The sequence below is a fragment of the Mycetomoellerius zeteki genome, unplaced genomic scaffold, assembly GCF_001594055.1.
Source record: "Mycetomoellerius zeteki isolate Tzet28-1 unplaced genomic scaffold, Tzet1.0 scaffold105, whole genome shotgun sequence".
Classification (NCBI taxonomy): Eukaryota; Metazoa; Arthropoda; class Insecta; order Hymenoptera; family Formicidae; genus Mycetomoellerius; species Mycetomoellerius zeteki.
Genome location: NW_017255965.1, coordinates 1037042 through 1053865, shown reverse-complemented (window position 1 = coordinate 1053865; position 16824 = coordinate 1037042). Strand labels below are relative to the sequence as shown.

The following is a 16824-nucleotide window of genomic DNA, read 5'->3' as shown; positions in this document are numbered from 1 at the left end:
TATATAAATTATTATAATATTTATATTATAATAAAGTTGTAACCACATTTAAATAAGACTTTATAATTAGCATCGATTCTATGATTTTTCAACATAATAAACGGTTATTCTTTACTATCCAAAAATTTGATTTTTTGCAAAGTTTTGATAAAGCTTAAACCTTCTCTCTAAAACAAGTCGAGATAAAAGTCGATAAGATTATCGACTTATTTAAAAGTTATAATTTTTTTCATTGGTGGAGCATATATGTCCCGGAGGTATGAAAGGGTTAATATATCAATTCGAATGTCAGAAATTAACTAAATTCGTATTGTGCCATTATGATCTCGCGATTTTTGGCTTATTTATTTTCCGAATTCAAGTTAATAAAATAAAAATACATACAACAAAAATAGTACGTATGATAAAAAGAGCGAGAAACTTTCAAATATCTAAACTACAAAATAATTATTCAATAGCATTCTTCTTTTAAGAGACACCCTTTTTATTCACAAATCGGCAAATTTACTTCCGCTTTAATATTTTAGCAGTATCTTTCAAAAGTATTTTTATATTTCATTATTTACGTAGGTTTAGTGTAAATGTGTTTTAGTTATCGCGAAACAGTCCAAATGTCCAAAATGAGTCTTTGCTTAATGCAAGTAGGCATTAAAATTAAAAATTACGACATGGACTAGAATTGTTGACAATAACTAATATTTCCTATGGCTAACTTAAGTAAGGCAGACAAGCGTGCAATTACATAAATTGGCCTTCCCTTACTTATTAATTCTTATCGATTTTTTATTTACGTTTTAAAAGATTCATTTTATATAGGACGCAAGAAAAATCTTGGAATAAATTTTTAAAATACATCCTATGTCTCTAAAATTCCAAGAGTTAAGGCGATTAGAGTAATATAGTTAACACATTAGCCATTATCCATTCCTTCGAAATTTAATTTAAGAAAAACTACAATGTGCGTTTGCTTATATGTTGAGTATGTCGTGATTACTAAGTGAGTTTAAAAAAGAAATTTTAACTTGAAACAAAATTTTATTGAACAAAAGCTTCTCGTACTTTTAAATCAATATTTTCTTGAAACTGTAAAAGTCAATTTTTGAAAAATAAAAATATGAAATGAAAATGAGGAATGATGATACAATGGAAAGACAAAGACGATAAATTCAGATAATCACAGCTTATCTCATAGCTCAGCACATATTTCGACGTTTTAACGCATTAAAGATGCAAGATTGATGTATAATATAAAGAACTCCTCTATTCTAAGTTTTCTTCTACTCTAAGTTAGCTACCTCCTCTAAACTGAATTTCTCCTCTTGTATTGCTTCATTACGCTTGTATTTTATGCTCAACTAACATCAAACAAAAAACAGATCGTGCAATATCTTCTAAAAATGAGGACTAACTGTGAGAAGAAATTGTAGAATAGAGAAAATATGCTCGGTCCCAATGACTTTAGAATAGAGGAGCTGGACTATATGATATTTTTATTTCACGATTCGTATTTTTAACTATGTATGCTTTTAATTTAATGTCAAAACGTTTCTCGTCGTATTAAAATTAAACTGTAAATTTGAAATAGTCATAGTTGTTTCAATGACAAAATATGAATTCAAAAATTGAAATTACCTACAACTCCATCAATCATATATTGCTTTGGAACATACATGGATTTTACCTACAACTAAGACGGCATTAAATACCTTGCATTTTCATTCATATTACTGCTCTGCGCCTGTTCAGACAGATTTACATCTTTAATCACTTGTTCTTTAATAGAAGCGAACGTATGCAATATTTTCCTGCTTCATTAAGGAACCGTCCTTTAAAATATAGCTCACCTCCTGCTTAGGCGACGCCGCGATATCGGTACTGTTATCGAATATTCTTGTATCTTTTTGATCGGTATAATAAGAATCTTCCTTTTTGTTCTTACGAATGCCAAAATGCGTTTGAAAGTGCTTGTTTAAGTGGTCCTTGCGCGAAAACGCTTTCTGGCACATAGTACACGGAAAATCCTTGTTGCCGGAATGGATGACGGTATGTCTTGTTAAATGTTCATTTCTCTTGAAAGCCTTCTGGCATACCTCGCATTTAAAAGGTCGCTCGTTCGAATGACCTCGCATGTGCTGATCAAGATGCTCCTTTCTTTTCAACATGGCACCACATTCTTTGCATTGGTACTTTCGTTCCTGAAATAAATTAAAACTTTTTACTTAATACATATTTTCTTAGCTATCTAGTCTCCAAAGATAATAAAATATATATGTACTTGAAGATGAGCCTGTATATGTTGTTCGATGTCCGCCTTGTCTGGAAACCCTAAATTGCACTCCGGGCAACAATAAAGCGTAGTTCCGTCGTAGTTAACACTGATTTTAATCTCGCTAATTTTCGCTCGAAATTTCGATTTTTTCTCGATTTTTGGCAAATCGGTTTGTACTTGCTGCTCGACTTTTAGAACATTTCGCAAATTGTTTTCAATTTCTTGTTCATTTTGCAGATTCAAATCGCTCGGATTAACAGTCATGGTCATCTGATCCGAGTTTGCAAAATTGTTGCCATTTTGTAGATAAATGTTTCTGATATTTGGTATATTTAGAATATTATTCTGCACGTGCTCTACTTTCTCTTCCCGTGTCTTCTCCTTTTTTACTTCTGCACATAGCCCAAACGCTTCTCGCAGAGAAAATTCAGATGGTAATTTCTGTAAGTATTCAGCCATGGCTGCTGCTGTTTGGTGTTGCTTTAACAGAATTTCAGATTCCTATAATAGAAACAAGAAAATATATCTATGAGTAATGTAGAAATAATTTTAAGAATTAACAATATTCGAAGAATATCTCACCTTGTCTGAATTTTTCTCCTCTTTAGGCTGGATATCTATGTCTTGCTTTACAGTATCTGCCTGCGACGTAGAAGGTAAGTATAGACTATTAATAAAACTAAAATTACTCGATTGTGCACCGAGTGTCATGTTATTTTGACTATAACTGGGGACATTAATTATGTTAAGCACTTGCTTCTCGCACAATTGAATCAAAGTATCCTGCCAGCCAGGTAAAGGTGTCGCAAGATATTTGCTGAGTGTACTTGTCTAAGAGAAAGGAAATTTAAAAAAATTTTAATGTCAAACCAAAATTAACAAGAGGAAATACAGTGTAAAAAAAGCAAAAGAAAACTCACCGAAGTCTCTTGCGGAGACGTGACCGCTTGGACAGTGGTTTGCACCCCCTGCGATTGCATGCTACGGCTATCAGCCGCAGCGATGGCGGCGATTGCAGCGGCTGCGGCAGTCGGCATTGAACGCAGCTCGGAGAACTGCGGTAACGTTAGAGGACATTTAACGAGATCGCGCGATGCTCCGTTCCCAGGTAAATCCATAACGCCACGCGTAATAACCTGTGCAAAGAATATGCTCGAGATGTAGCGTTCCTAACCTACAAACGGATAACCTGACCGCGTGGAATGACAAAATCGGATTAGATCAGCCACATCTCGCTCAGCAGGGCTACGCAACGAGTTAAGATATCTACGGCGTATCGTCGTGCGATACAGCAACGTAATGCCTTACCTAGTTAAAATTAGCTACGTTCAAAGACCGCGAAACACGTCCGCGGACGGCGTCGTTCCATATGATTCAATGATCAAATGATCAACATGGCGACGCGCGCGCACTCGGCACTCGCCACTGTTGCAAAGCGCCATGAAGTTGCCGCGGATGGATGAGCGAACGAAATTTCTCTGTACCATAGGCAGCACGAAATAAATTGTCGGCGCTTAAAGAAATTTTAATAGTGCGCAAATTTATATCGTAATTTCGATAAGACGTAACTTTTTTCTGATGGATAATAATTGATTTCTCAAGCTGAGTGCTCGAACGCAAGAAGAATATATCTTTTGAAATTTGGCTAACCTGGAGCGTCCCTTTTTGTTTACACTAAACTCTCATCAAACTTCACGTTGATGACAATCTTATGCGTTAGTATGGGTTAGTATGGTATGTGTGAAGACGTTAAACTGCGTTAAACTTTAAAGTTCTTGGAGCACAAAGTACGTTGTTGGAAGCAAAAGTTAATAGAGACAACATGATAATTTCAATGAGTTTTCACCGTTGATAAGTTTCGTGTAAAAATTGCGGCTGAAGATTGTGAATCAATGTTAAATAAAACTATTATCAACATTCTGGATTATTATAATATCATTGTTTATATTTAATTTATTTTTAATTAATATATAAATTGGATTATATATTAATTATTATTGTAATGATGGTATTTTGTACAGTTAAAATGATCTAATTTCATAATATGATGTTAATGATAATATTCCTTAAGTTTGAGACACAGCAGAGACACTGAATGACAACCTGAAAAAATTATGCAAGAAAAGAATGTTGTTAGTATGCATTGATGAAGATCTTGGAAGAATGGATGCTGAAGTGAACAAGTTATGTTTATAACTCTGTAAGTATATGTTGCATATTAGTAAAAATATGAGGATTGTTTTTTAGCTAAACTTCTTGCATGCAGACCTCTTATGTTTTTTCTTTTTAATATGAAAAGAAAAAGAGAAAAATGAACTGTTCAGCTGAAAAGAACAGACCTCTCTCTGTAAATCCCTTTCTTAAATTAACTTAATTTTTATTATCTCTTTACAGATTAATAGATTTAATTTGAGATCTTTGATAAATTGTTGTAATCACAAGAATCAAAACAATTATTACACAGAAAAGAACATCACTTTATAAAAATTACAACGATTCATCTGTTGTTTTGTGTCTGGAGTACCTTCACATCAATCCAAAACGTGCAACTGCACTAATCCCCGATATGTTAGCATCTAGAAAACTTACGCTAACATCTAAGAAACCCCAAGAGCAATGTTTAGAAGTTATGCCTAGAAAGCCAGTAAAGGGTTGTTATTGTTCTGAGGCGATCAAGACGCATGCAAAATCGTCGAGAATTCAGCACAAACCAGCGTCGCCCTGCCATTGCCGAAGTGAACTCGAAATCAAACCTGTCGAAAAAATTAGCCACAAAGTGGCATCAACTTCACCAATCAGCTGTGAGACGCTTAGAAGAGTTCAAAAAATCGACTACGCTCCCAAATCTCAATTCCTTCGCAATGTACAAAGCAAGATCTGTGAGTTACGGACTGCAGATAAAAGAAACTCTTTGTGGACGTGTCCGCGATCATCCAGTTACCACCGATTTATGACAAATGCGAGGATGCAGGATACTGTCACTGATGAAAGAACGGCATTATTGAGTGAATGCGTTGAGAGGCAAAAATCTCCAACGGTGCCTGCAAATTCATTGGCGAGCGAACAAAACGGGTCCGATGATATCACCTGCGCTTCGAGTAAAAGAACTCAAGTATCTCCGCGAAAGTTGTCAAAGTCAACATTACGAAAGACTATCAGATCCAGGAGACATATACCAGAGTCAAGCGAAAGACCCGCGTCAAAATCACCGATGCGAGATAAACGAACAACGCGGTTACATAAGCAAGATTGTTCTTGTTGCTGCAAAAGGAAACTGGAGAGGGAGACTGCGAAGCTGGGCGGTAATAAGCGTGCAGAGAGTGATTTACCGGAATATTGTGAACGATGTTTGAGGTACTACGATAGTTTTGCAGTCGATGATTCCATGGATCAGGAAGTAGAGCATCTGAAAAAGTTCCGAGAACAAAACTATTTTGAAACTCATGGCTCAGGCCATACCTTAACATCATCCAGATCATCAGGATCGTTGCAGCAGTATCTGCTGAACGAGCGATTGTTTCCAGAACCGGTAGGCAGAATTCACAGGCAGGATCTAGTGGTGTCGATGCCGTCGTGCGCAACAACGCAAAGGAAGCGCGTTCATTACTTTCCCAGATACATAGTGCGACAAGAAAAAAGTACTTGCAATACCAATTACAGACGTAAACGATGCCAAAACTGTCCTCTCACCGGACACGCCATTGATCTCGGAATCCTGAAAGCTAGACCGCCGTTAAATAGCCTAGCACTCAAGTATCAGAAAAGAGCTCTTTAACTGAAATATATTTTCAAACTTTAATTTTTATTATAAGCTTTAGGATCCATACAGAACAACATAGGCTTCTTTTATTTCAAAGATTTGATAACGAAAATTTCAACATTGATCATGTTTCAACTTTTGTATGTTGTCTACCCTTTTACATTATATGTAAATATGTCTTGTATAAAAATGCATTTTATATCATCATTTTATTTCTGATGGTTAAAGTAGTGTGACATCATGATATCAAATTTATTTGTGGCTTTTTTGTTTCGACAAATCCATTTCATCTGCGAAATTCTTAGACCGCGTATATATCTAATTATTTTCTTATTATTTTATTTAAAATTAACAATATTTTATATTATAATGTCTAATCAACATATATGCATTAAAGAAATTTTTTAAATTTTATTTTACATATTGTATTTAATATTAACATATTATAAGCTTATATTTTGATGATTGCAATTCTAATTCTTAAGAAATGTATATCTTAGTTACGTATATTTGTTTCAAAATAAAATGCAAGAAAGATACTAAAAAGTATAAGTGTAAAAAAGAATAACAAAGAATATAAAAAATTTAATATGCGTTAAATGTTAATTAGTACACATGGTATAATAACTAATTTAATTTGTATAAAAAAATAATTAAAAATTTCTTTCCTTTTTACTACATATATTAAGTTCGTAAATTTATATGATTCACTATATAAAACATGTCTTACTAAAGAGTGATTCATAAATCATTTTTAATAATATCAAGGTCATTGTCAAGTCTTTTTTCTCTGAAATTTTATGAAGTCATTCCATTGGATAAAGCAATACGTGCTTTTCACTTTGAATTGAGACAGATAAATCATTTAAATATCACAATTAAATATATGCATATTTATTTTTTTTGTAATTTAGAAACAAAAATATACACGTGTGTAAATTAGAAATTGTGGTCTCTAAATGAAATGTATCACTTATATTTAAATAAAATGCAAAAGATATTCAATGGTAAAATAAAATGACAGGAAGATGTTAGTATTTAATTTATATATTCTCTCTCTCTCTCTCTCTCTCTCTCTCTCTCTCTCAAATTTTTGCAGTGAGTCTCACTCAAAAAGAGTGAAAGTTCTGCTATTTTTGAAAAAGCCAATCTTGACAAAATATAATAATAATTATTTGTGTTATAAGTTATAATATATGATTTTTTTTATTAAAAAAATTTTTTACAGAAGTTTTTACTTTCATAAAAAATAAGATCGATCTACAAAATTTGAAAGCATTTAAATCATTTTGTGTTTATTACTATTATTTAACTTATTCACTATTTGTCGAATACTGCAGGATAGTAAGGGCGCATTCACACTTTGACGGAAAAGCAGAAAGCGGAAAAGTAGTGGCCAATCATAACTCGCGCTGGTAGTAAGTAGTACAAAAAGCCGAAATTGTCGACTACCGCGTGTTCTGATTGACTGCTGTTTTTCCGCTTTCTGTTTTTCTGTCAAGGTGCGAATGCGCCCTAAGAATTGCAATGCGTAAGCGCGTCAAAATTCAAATCCGGCAGAGCAAAAGCGTATAAATGTAGTTTGGCTCGGGACAAATCTCATAATTCTGAAAAAATCCATTTGCAACACCTGTAGCATGTTTGTAATTCTTTTTTTTTACTAAAAAAATTTCTTACAGAAGTTTTTACCTTCACAAAGGATAAGATTGAGCCATGAAATTTCAAAACATTTATATTATTTTGTGCTAACTTGCAATGTCCGCAGCACATTTGCAATTCTTTTGTTATTTATTTTCACTTCGGATAACATTTATGAATCATTGCAAACTTTAAGCGTTGATACTACAGTCCACAGATGTCTGTGCTACAATCATTTCAAAGTAATTTTATTCGATTTAAATTGATCTATTCAAGATAAAGCATAATTGTTATTGTACTTATTAAATAAGAGAAAAAAATCCAGACTAAATTGAAATGAATTATAGAAATGAATTCATTTCAACGTTTCCGAATTCGCGCTTTTGATTCCATTTGTCGAATCCATTTGAAACCGTGAATACATCTGATTTCGGCATGATGAATAACTCTTTCATATTTTAATTCATTTCAATAAAAAAAATAATATAATAATAAATATATTCTATCCATTTGAGTCCAAAAGTACTTATGTCATAAATAAGTTAGCTTACATCCCAATTCAAAATTATGAATAAGAACAGTCTCTTTAAATTCACTTCAATTAAAAAAAAAATTTCAACATAGCTAATTTGTAAGCTATGAATACACCATAGTTCAAAATTATGAAAATACGCACTTTTGTTTAAATAAAAAAAGTTATGACGGAAATACGTAAACTCTGAAGTTATATCTTATTATAAGCGTATTGAATAGGAATATTCCTGTTTCGATCGAAATTAATATAAAAATACTGTTCTATTTAGAAAGAAAGTATTATAAATGTTTAATAACAAAAATGAATTTATGACCTCAGATATTAATTCATTTCAATCCATTCTCATTTACAGGGAATATTGGGTATTTCAATTTGATTCCTTGTTAAGCGATCGAGAAAATATTTGTAAAATAATTTCATAATTGAATGATCAAAAACAATCTTTTTTTATTATAAATATTCTTGTAATTTTTTAAGTATTATAACATTTTGGTAAAAAGATAGCAAAATTCGATATATATTTTGATTACAAGTAGATACAGATGTGGCTATACTGTATAGTTTAAGACCATTCAAATAATGTTTGCCGCTTTTTTCATACATAATTATATAAAATTAATTGTCTGCATTAATAAGTATATCAAATAATCATATGAGTAGATAAGTCACGGCGACTGATAGTTGACCTATCCCGGACATGTTGCTGGACAATAACAGGTGTTCACTTTCTATGCCTCACCCTGAATGCATGTGTATATATACAATATACCAGAGACGGATTAAGCCCTTTCTCGCCCCTAGGCACCAATATCTAGCCGCCCCCAAGTGGCTTCATTAATTTATAAATTTGATAAAAGGAAAAATGGATTTAAAAAAATGATTTGTACTCTTGCATTAGCTGGTAAAAACATTCAATAATCCTTAATAAGTAATATAAATATAATACATTTTTAACCGTATATTTAAAAAAATATCGTTTTTAATAAAATATGCTCGGTGTAACTCGTATAAAAACGTTACATTAATAAATTATAAATTTATTTCAACTATGAAAATTTTCTATCTTAAAAAATTTGCCGCCCCCTCAAATTTGTCGCCCTAGACAAGTGCCTTGTTTGTCTATGCGTTAATCCGACACTGCACACACACACACAATATACATACATATACAGTATATATAAACGATGTCCAGTATAGAAACATGGTGGGGCAAGCAGTGCTTAAATAGCCCGCCTAGATTGTCTACGTCTTCCAGTTCATATTAAACGATTACTGAATATTTTCATATAAAAACTTCTTTCTTACAATTAGTCGAGCGGAAGATAAAATTCAGAAATGACGAAGTTGATCCTCTTGCTCGCAATGATTGTAAGCGCGACGGCGTTAGATCTTCGTAAGTAATGTAATGTGTACTTTTCTTTCGATCAAATTATTTTATCAAGAATATTGCTTTTATAAGAAAACTTATTAACGCTATTAAATGTTCGAGTAAATATATTAACATTTTTGAAATTTTTAAATTATAATAAAACCTTAAACTTTTTAGTTATAAAATAAAGTTGAAGTTAAATTTTATTATATTTTAAATATTTTAATATTTTTATATACATAAAATAAGTTTTCCATGATTTATATTTTTAATAAAATATAAACTATAAAATATCAAAACTGCATCTTATTTAATTAATTTTTTTTCTTTGTATATTTAATTAGTAATAATATAATAATACTTCAGTTGTATTAAAATTAGTCACTATATTATTCAAGTTTTTCTCGGCCTTTGCTTGAGTTTTTCGTATCCAATAACTGTCACTCAAATTACATCTAATAAGTTATTTTACGACTGTGAATCAGTTGTTGACTAAAAAGAATATAAGTAAAAATCAAAATTTTAATATAATTATAGACTACATTTTATAACGTTGTTTTGTATTTTTATTGAATTTAACGCAATAAACTTTGATTTAATATTTTAAAAATTATTTAAAGAAAATTTAGTTTGATGCTAAATAGAAAATTGACGTAAGTTTTTGTTTGTCAAATATAATAATAATAGTAGTATATATAATAATTATTATATATGTACATAACAATTTTCATATTTAAAAAAACATGTAAAATATGTCATCAAAAAAAATTATATTTGATAAAATACTTAAAAAATGAGTATAATTTTCAATTAAATACAATATCTATATGGTTGGAAAATTTGTGTTATATAATATATTTCACGTTCCCTAATGGTCCATCCAAATTGTTGTGTTAATTTAATACAAGATGAATATATTAGAAAGCAACACAAATATTATGTAAAAAATTAATACAAAAAATTTAACGCTGATACAATTTGTAAGCAAATTATGAAAGCATATTTCTTCAGTAAACTTAATATTTTTAATATGTTAAATTAACACGTTTTAGTAAAATTAACACACATTTATAATATTAAATTAATACTTTTATTCATTTATCTTAGAATTTCTGTTTTAAAATAAATTATTTTATGTTATTATTATAATTGTTCACTTTCTCATAAATTATGTTAACATTAAGAAACCTTGAATATTAATTTGACACAAAATATTTAAATAATACAATCACATTATGTTAAATTAAAATTCGGATATGTTAAAAAATCAACACAAAAATGATAAAGACCAGTTTTAACACAAACACAAAATGTTTTTTATTGTGTAATCCGTTTTTCACCGAAACAATTGTGTGCTGGAGCATTAATAATATCACATTAAAATTAGTGATTAAATTCATTTGCAACCAATTGCTTTTTATTAAATTGAATTAAACTATACACTGTTGACCGAAATTGACATACGTATAGGTTTAAAGAGAAAGCTAACAACCGTTTAAAGATCGAGTGAGCACACAGGTTTATTGGATCTGCAGCAATGTAGTCAGTTATGTAATAATCGTTTACACACGATAATTTTCTCTCTTTATCTACTTTACAGCCAGTAATTTCAAAACTTGTAAGAAGTCGGATCCGAAACTATTAGAATGCATTGCGGATGCTGTCAAAGATGCAGTCGTCTCGATGGCCAAAGGTAAATGTATATCACTTTTTATCATAATGCAATATTTATAAATTAAAAAATCTTAAGAAAGTTAGAAAATTTTAAGATTAAAAGTGTGCGCGGTTTAAAAATTCAAAGAATAATAAATATAAAGATATATCTTGACAGTATGTCTCATAATTTTCCTACGCATAATGAAAAGAATATTTCTACATTTTTTCTATAAAGATGGAATCACACAATACTCGATTTCTTAAATGATGCATGCAGTCATGTCTGCTATATGCACAATTTTTTTTAACAATGGAATAATAGAGCTAAGAATAGCATAGAATTAAATCAAATTATTAAATCGTAAACATATAAGTTGTTCTTAGAATATATTAAGTCGATATTCACATTTCATCGTGATTGAGGTGAGCATCGATTTTTCAAAAGTCAAATTACACAAAAGCTACTTTTTTGTGTAATTCCAATCAATACTTTCATCAATTAGTTTTCTTGTATATTTACTTTGTATGTCGTGAATAATTATCATCGCGGAGATATTTGTTCAATTGTTCTAATAGTTTAAAATGGTTTAAATATTCAGAGAATTCATGGAAATGTGCCAATAATCAGGGTTGGTTAAGTTAACTTTTTTTTTTAATTAAGTTAAGTTAAAGTTAACAGTCTTGAAAATTTAACTTAATTAAAATACAAGTTAATCCATAATGAAATTAATTAAATTAAAAGTTAAGTTAATAAAAAAAGTAATTGAAAAGTTAAAAGTTAAATTTGGTCCGAACGAACAACCAAGAAAAAAAGAAAAAAAGAAAAAGTTTGACCATTTTACACAATTTTTCGTATTTTTCTTTCTCACAGCATATTTATTAAAGGATTTGGTTATTTTTGTTCACAAGTAAAAAAAAAGATTATACAATATAAAATTACTAAATTATATACTCATTATCCTCTCGCATTGTGTTTGAGGATTGACTTCAAAAAAATCAAATTAAAAGTTAATAGTTACCGATAAAATGTAACTAAATTAAGTTAAAAAGTTAAGAGTCTTAAATGTAACTAAGTTAAGTTAAAATTAATTAACTTTTTAACTTAACTTTTATCTTTTTAACTTAGCACTACCCAACCCTGCCAAGAATAATATCACGTATACGGATTATATACATGGATTACACGTATCTATTATATAAAATAAATTGTAATATATTTCATCGATATACTCATAATTAAAAATGTTGTAGAGTCTCTATCAAAGTATAAGTTTAATGAACAAATTTGTTTTGAACGGAAATTCAATTCATATAATATTTTGTACATTAATCATTAATTATTAAACTATATTTTCTATCTTCAGAAAAAGATCTTCAGAAAAGTAAATAATATCGTTATCATACGAAATCAATCTTTTCCAATTCCTCTAATTCCTAAACTAATAAGTTATTAATAAATTTTGACTCAATAAACTGCGCGAACGAAAAAAACCGTTCACTAATTTTTTTTATAGGTAAATGAAGAATAATTTTAAAGTATGTATATTATATAAAATATCCTGTAAAAATATACATGTTTATATTAAATAAAATAATATTTAATAATTATGTATATATATATATATTGTACTATGTATAAAACTGAGGACATAAAATTTATTTTCGTATATAAACACATAATCTTATATTAGTATAAATCGTTACTTTTGTATATTTGATAACCCAAATAAACTATAATGGTTATTTTCCACTTTTCCAACACTAGTGCCTTAGCAAGAGTTATAAAAAGTCTATAAAATCTCCCGTCTATAATAAAATTCAAATTACTTTGACGTGCACGGAAATTAAACGAGATACTTTATCTTCCACCGCAAACGTATAAACGTTTCTTAATGCAAAGAGTATTTATTAGCTCATCATAATAGGACATGTCAGGGTGAACTAGCAATGCATAATCAAATATCTGATTGTTATATAATTGCAAAAATTAATTTATTTTCAAATGAGCTTGATTATTTACAGTACACGAAGAGAATTTTGTTTTAAAATTTACCCCAAAAATATGATAGTTTTGTGGTACAATACAATATTTTAAAGATTTTTATCATGCACTTCAGTAAAATTAATCAAACTTATTTTATACTTCATTGTAGTTTTATTAATGAATGAGAGAGATTTACATAAAAATTCTTGAAGATACATTGTTGTTGCATACAAGAGAGTTGCATTTTTTTAATTTTGCAAATTATATCTTACGATATAGCGGTATGAAATAATTATGCATGTTACATAGAAGAATGCAGTGAAAATACATAAGAATAAGATGTACACATTGACTTTACACATATATTCAGTGTCTATCACGTTTATGTTTAGGTCTGAAGAACTTTAAAATTCTGCCTATTGAACCTCTAGCAATTGACAACATAAAAATCGGTAGTTTGGAGGGCTCAGTATCACTCAAACAGGAATATCGAAATGTCAAGATACATGGACTCACGAAGAATATACAAGTGTACAATTATCAGTACGTAACTTTCTCTATCTATCAAATCGAGCATTTCAATGTAAAATCAATTGGTACATATAATAGAAAATACATTTAATCAAATAGATATTATATGTATATGAAAAAAAGTAGAAATTTCCAATCAGAGAGTTTTAAATAAGAAATCTTATATTCTAATCATTGGAATTTTCTACTTTTTTTCCTATATAATATCTATTTAATTAAACGTATTTTCAAGTAAAAATAAAAAATAATAAATTTGAACTAATTTATTATATTAAAAAATTCTTAATCTCTCTTACACACACACGCGCACGCACGCACACAACTACATAGATTTAACTATAGGCTGTTTCGAAAGATTCGTCTTTAGTTTAGTTTTATATTTAAAGACACAACACATATAATTATTAATTTTATATATATATATTTATTATATATATTGATATACATACATATAATTTAATAAAGATGATAAATTATGTAAAAAAAAAAATACTTTAACAACCAATATATTAATTATTATTTTCTTTAGGATAGACTGGGACAATTTAATATTTAGATCCGAGTCTTTCAATACTCAGGTGGACTTTATTGCCGATTACAAACTCGAAGGCAAGATTCTATTACTACCAATCCGAGGAGAGGGCAAATGCAACATATCTATGCGTAAATATTATAATCTATTCTCGTAATTGCACTATTGCATTATTATTTACAATTTAAACCTAGATGATGTACAATTTGTATCATAAATTTCAGAATAGAATTTTGTTTATAATTTCTTATATCATGTTTTTTTGTGTGCAATTTGATATGCATTTTATATGTGTATCATAATACTTCTCATTTTTTTCTTATTACATGACACATGATATAATAAATTTTATCTTAAATTCTGTTGCAAATTATAGATCATCTACAAACAACTTTAACAGTACATTTTTTTGCTAAGCCGATTTATTTTTATTTTAGATGATTTAAGGACGAAACATGAAACGCATTATGAAAAGTTTGAAAAGGATGGAGATATTTATATGAGAGCGAAGAAATATATTGTCAAGTTTTCACCTCATCACATAACCTTACAATTCGATAATCTCTTTAATGGAGATTCCATTTTAGGTATTAAATCTTATCTTTAATCAATATCTCACAATTGTCAGTGTTTAGCTGTTTAGACTAAACTCAGTAAATGTTCAATACGCTAATTATTTTATATCGGCATATTATATTCAGATTCATATAAATAATATTGATAAACACGTATGCTCGTTATCGCTTCAATTTCAACGTTTATTCCTGTTGACAGTTATTCTGTTCAACACGCGCTTATTACCGGTACCGACATGGTCAGAATTCGTGACAGTTTTTCCACTGATCAGCTGTTTACTTCGCGGCACACGATGTACATACATTACATTCGCAACCTTTTCTTTTCTTTCCCGCGAAGCGAAGGTTACCTCTCGGTATCTCTGTACGTATATTGCTTAACGACTATTGTCAGTTGACTTCGAATAAAGCTCAGCAGTACGTCTTATTGTATCGCTCTAATTCTCTACTCTTTACGACATCTTCTGACTCCTCGTGTATGTTCATCATAGCCGATCAATGAACCTGGTCGCCAGTGAACCTGGGTATTCGCGGTACTATTTTCTTTCGCAATATCCCCAACAGTCAATAACTTAATTGATATTATTTTATTGCAAATATATAAAAACGAACTATCGTAGATTTATAATATACATCATATATATTTTATATAAATGTACCAATATTTTTGTACAAAATCAATAACCGTATCTATTTTTTAATTTTTAATTCGAAAGTCCTATAATAAAATTGGGATACAAGAAAAAAGATATGAATGTAAAAAAATATGAATGCGTTCTTAAGCTTTATATTTAAAAAATATATTAATTTCTTAGTGTCTTACATTAATCTATACCTTGTTCCTTTGAAATTAATTTAAAAAGATGATAAATTGTACGTATTTATTTAATATATTCTTATATTAATGTTTATACTTCACTGATTACAGGTGAACAAATGCATAGATTCCTCAATCAGAATTCGGATTTAATTTTTAAGGAGCTTCAAGTACCTTATGAAGAAACTTTCAGTTTGGTCTTCAATAAAATCACCAATGATGTATTTACCCGCGTGCCGATGAATAAGATTTTTAAGTAGATAAAAGTATCACTTTTTATTGTTATTCGCGTTATTTCTTTTTAGTACAATAATTACTTGTAAGGTAATTAGGTAAAAGAGTGTACTAACTAGGGACGCACCGGAAAGTATCCGATATCCGGTATTATCCGGCACTTTTTTACTATCCGACCGGATAGTCGGATATCATTAGTATCCGGGAATATATTCGGTTGAAATTTGACATCATTAAATTGTTGATTTTTTAACATACGAATGTTCTAAAAATAAGTATACATATGCATAATGTTATAATATCTTATACATTGTTGCAAAATTACAATTTTTCCTCTGTAGGCTTTTTTTTATGACATTTTTCCAGAATCCAGTCGGATTTCCAGAAAATGTCGGATATCCGACTCGAAGAAATTATCTTCTTGGATATCCGATGTTACATTTTGTCCGGATATCCGATATCCGATATCTGGTAATTTTACGTTTCGGTGCATCCTTAGTACTAACATGTGAAAAATTGTAACATTTGAAAAATCAGACTGCATACATATATAAAATATGTGCGAAATACACACACAACGCACACACACATGTAAAATTACAGATAAAATTCCATCTTATAATCTAACATGAATCATAGATCTAAACTTTAGTACGCTATATAATAAATCCATAAGACAAAGTACAATACAATGTGATGAGTACACAAAAGATTGCTTTGAAATGTAACAAACAACCACGTTATACTCTCATTTGCCTTAATTTATATTGTGTAACAAGATTCCCCGTAAAATATCTTCTAAAATAAAAATTATTTGTAAGATAATTAAGTAAAAAAATATACTAACTGTAAAAAAAACTATAATATATTTGAAGAATCAGACTCTATACATATAAATGTATATTAAAATACATTTATATTTAT

General features: G+C 29.5%; 3 protein-coding genes across 3 annotated transcripts; 2 read left to right on the top strand and 1 right to left on the bottom strand.

Annotated features, from left to right (window-relative positions):
• Nucleotides 1-1775: 1775 nt before the first annotated feature.
• Nucleotides 1776-3639, bottom strand: LOC108721593 (zinc finger protein 546). Its single transcript, XM_018446223.1, has 5 exons — nt 3578-3639; nt 3190-3405; nt 2852-3100; nt 2276-2770; nt 1776-2195 (listed from the first exon to the last, which is right to left on the bottom strand). The coding sequence occupies exons 2-5, from the start codon at nt 3385-3387 to the stop codon at nt 1776-1778; spliced, it is 1362 nt and encodes a 453-aa protein (XP_018301725.1). The 5' UTR covers nt 3388-3405; nt 3578-3639.
• Nucleotides 3640-4669: 1030 nt separating this feature from the next.
• LOC108721547 (uncharacterized) lies at nt 4670-6142 on the top strand. Its single transcript, XM_018446148.1, has one exon. It carries the CDS (start codon nt 4836-4838, stop codon nt 6042-6044), a length of 1209 nt encoding a protein of 402 aa, XP_018301650.1. The 5' UTR covers nt 4670-4835; the 3' UTR covers nt 6045-6142.
• Nucleotides 6143-9421: 3279 nt separating this feature from the next.
• Nucleotides 9422-16112, top strand: JHBP-1 (take-out-like carrier protein). The gene is made up of 6 exons (XM_018446236.1): nt 9422-9595; nt 11172-11264; nt 13604-13754; nt 14272-14405; nt 14712-14861; nt 15778-16112. Exons 1-6 carry the CDS (start codon nt 9538-9540, stop codon nt 15924-15926), a joined length of 735 nt encoding a protein of 244 aa, XP_018301738.1. The 5' UTR covers nt 9422-9537; the 3' UTR covers nt 15927-16112.
• Nucleotides 16113-16824: the final 712 nt, after the last annotated feature.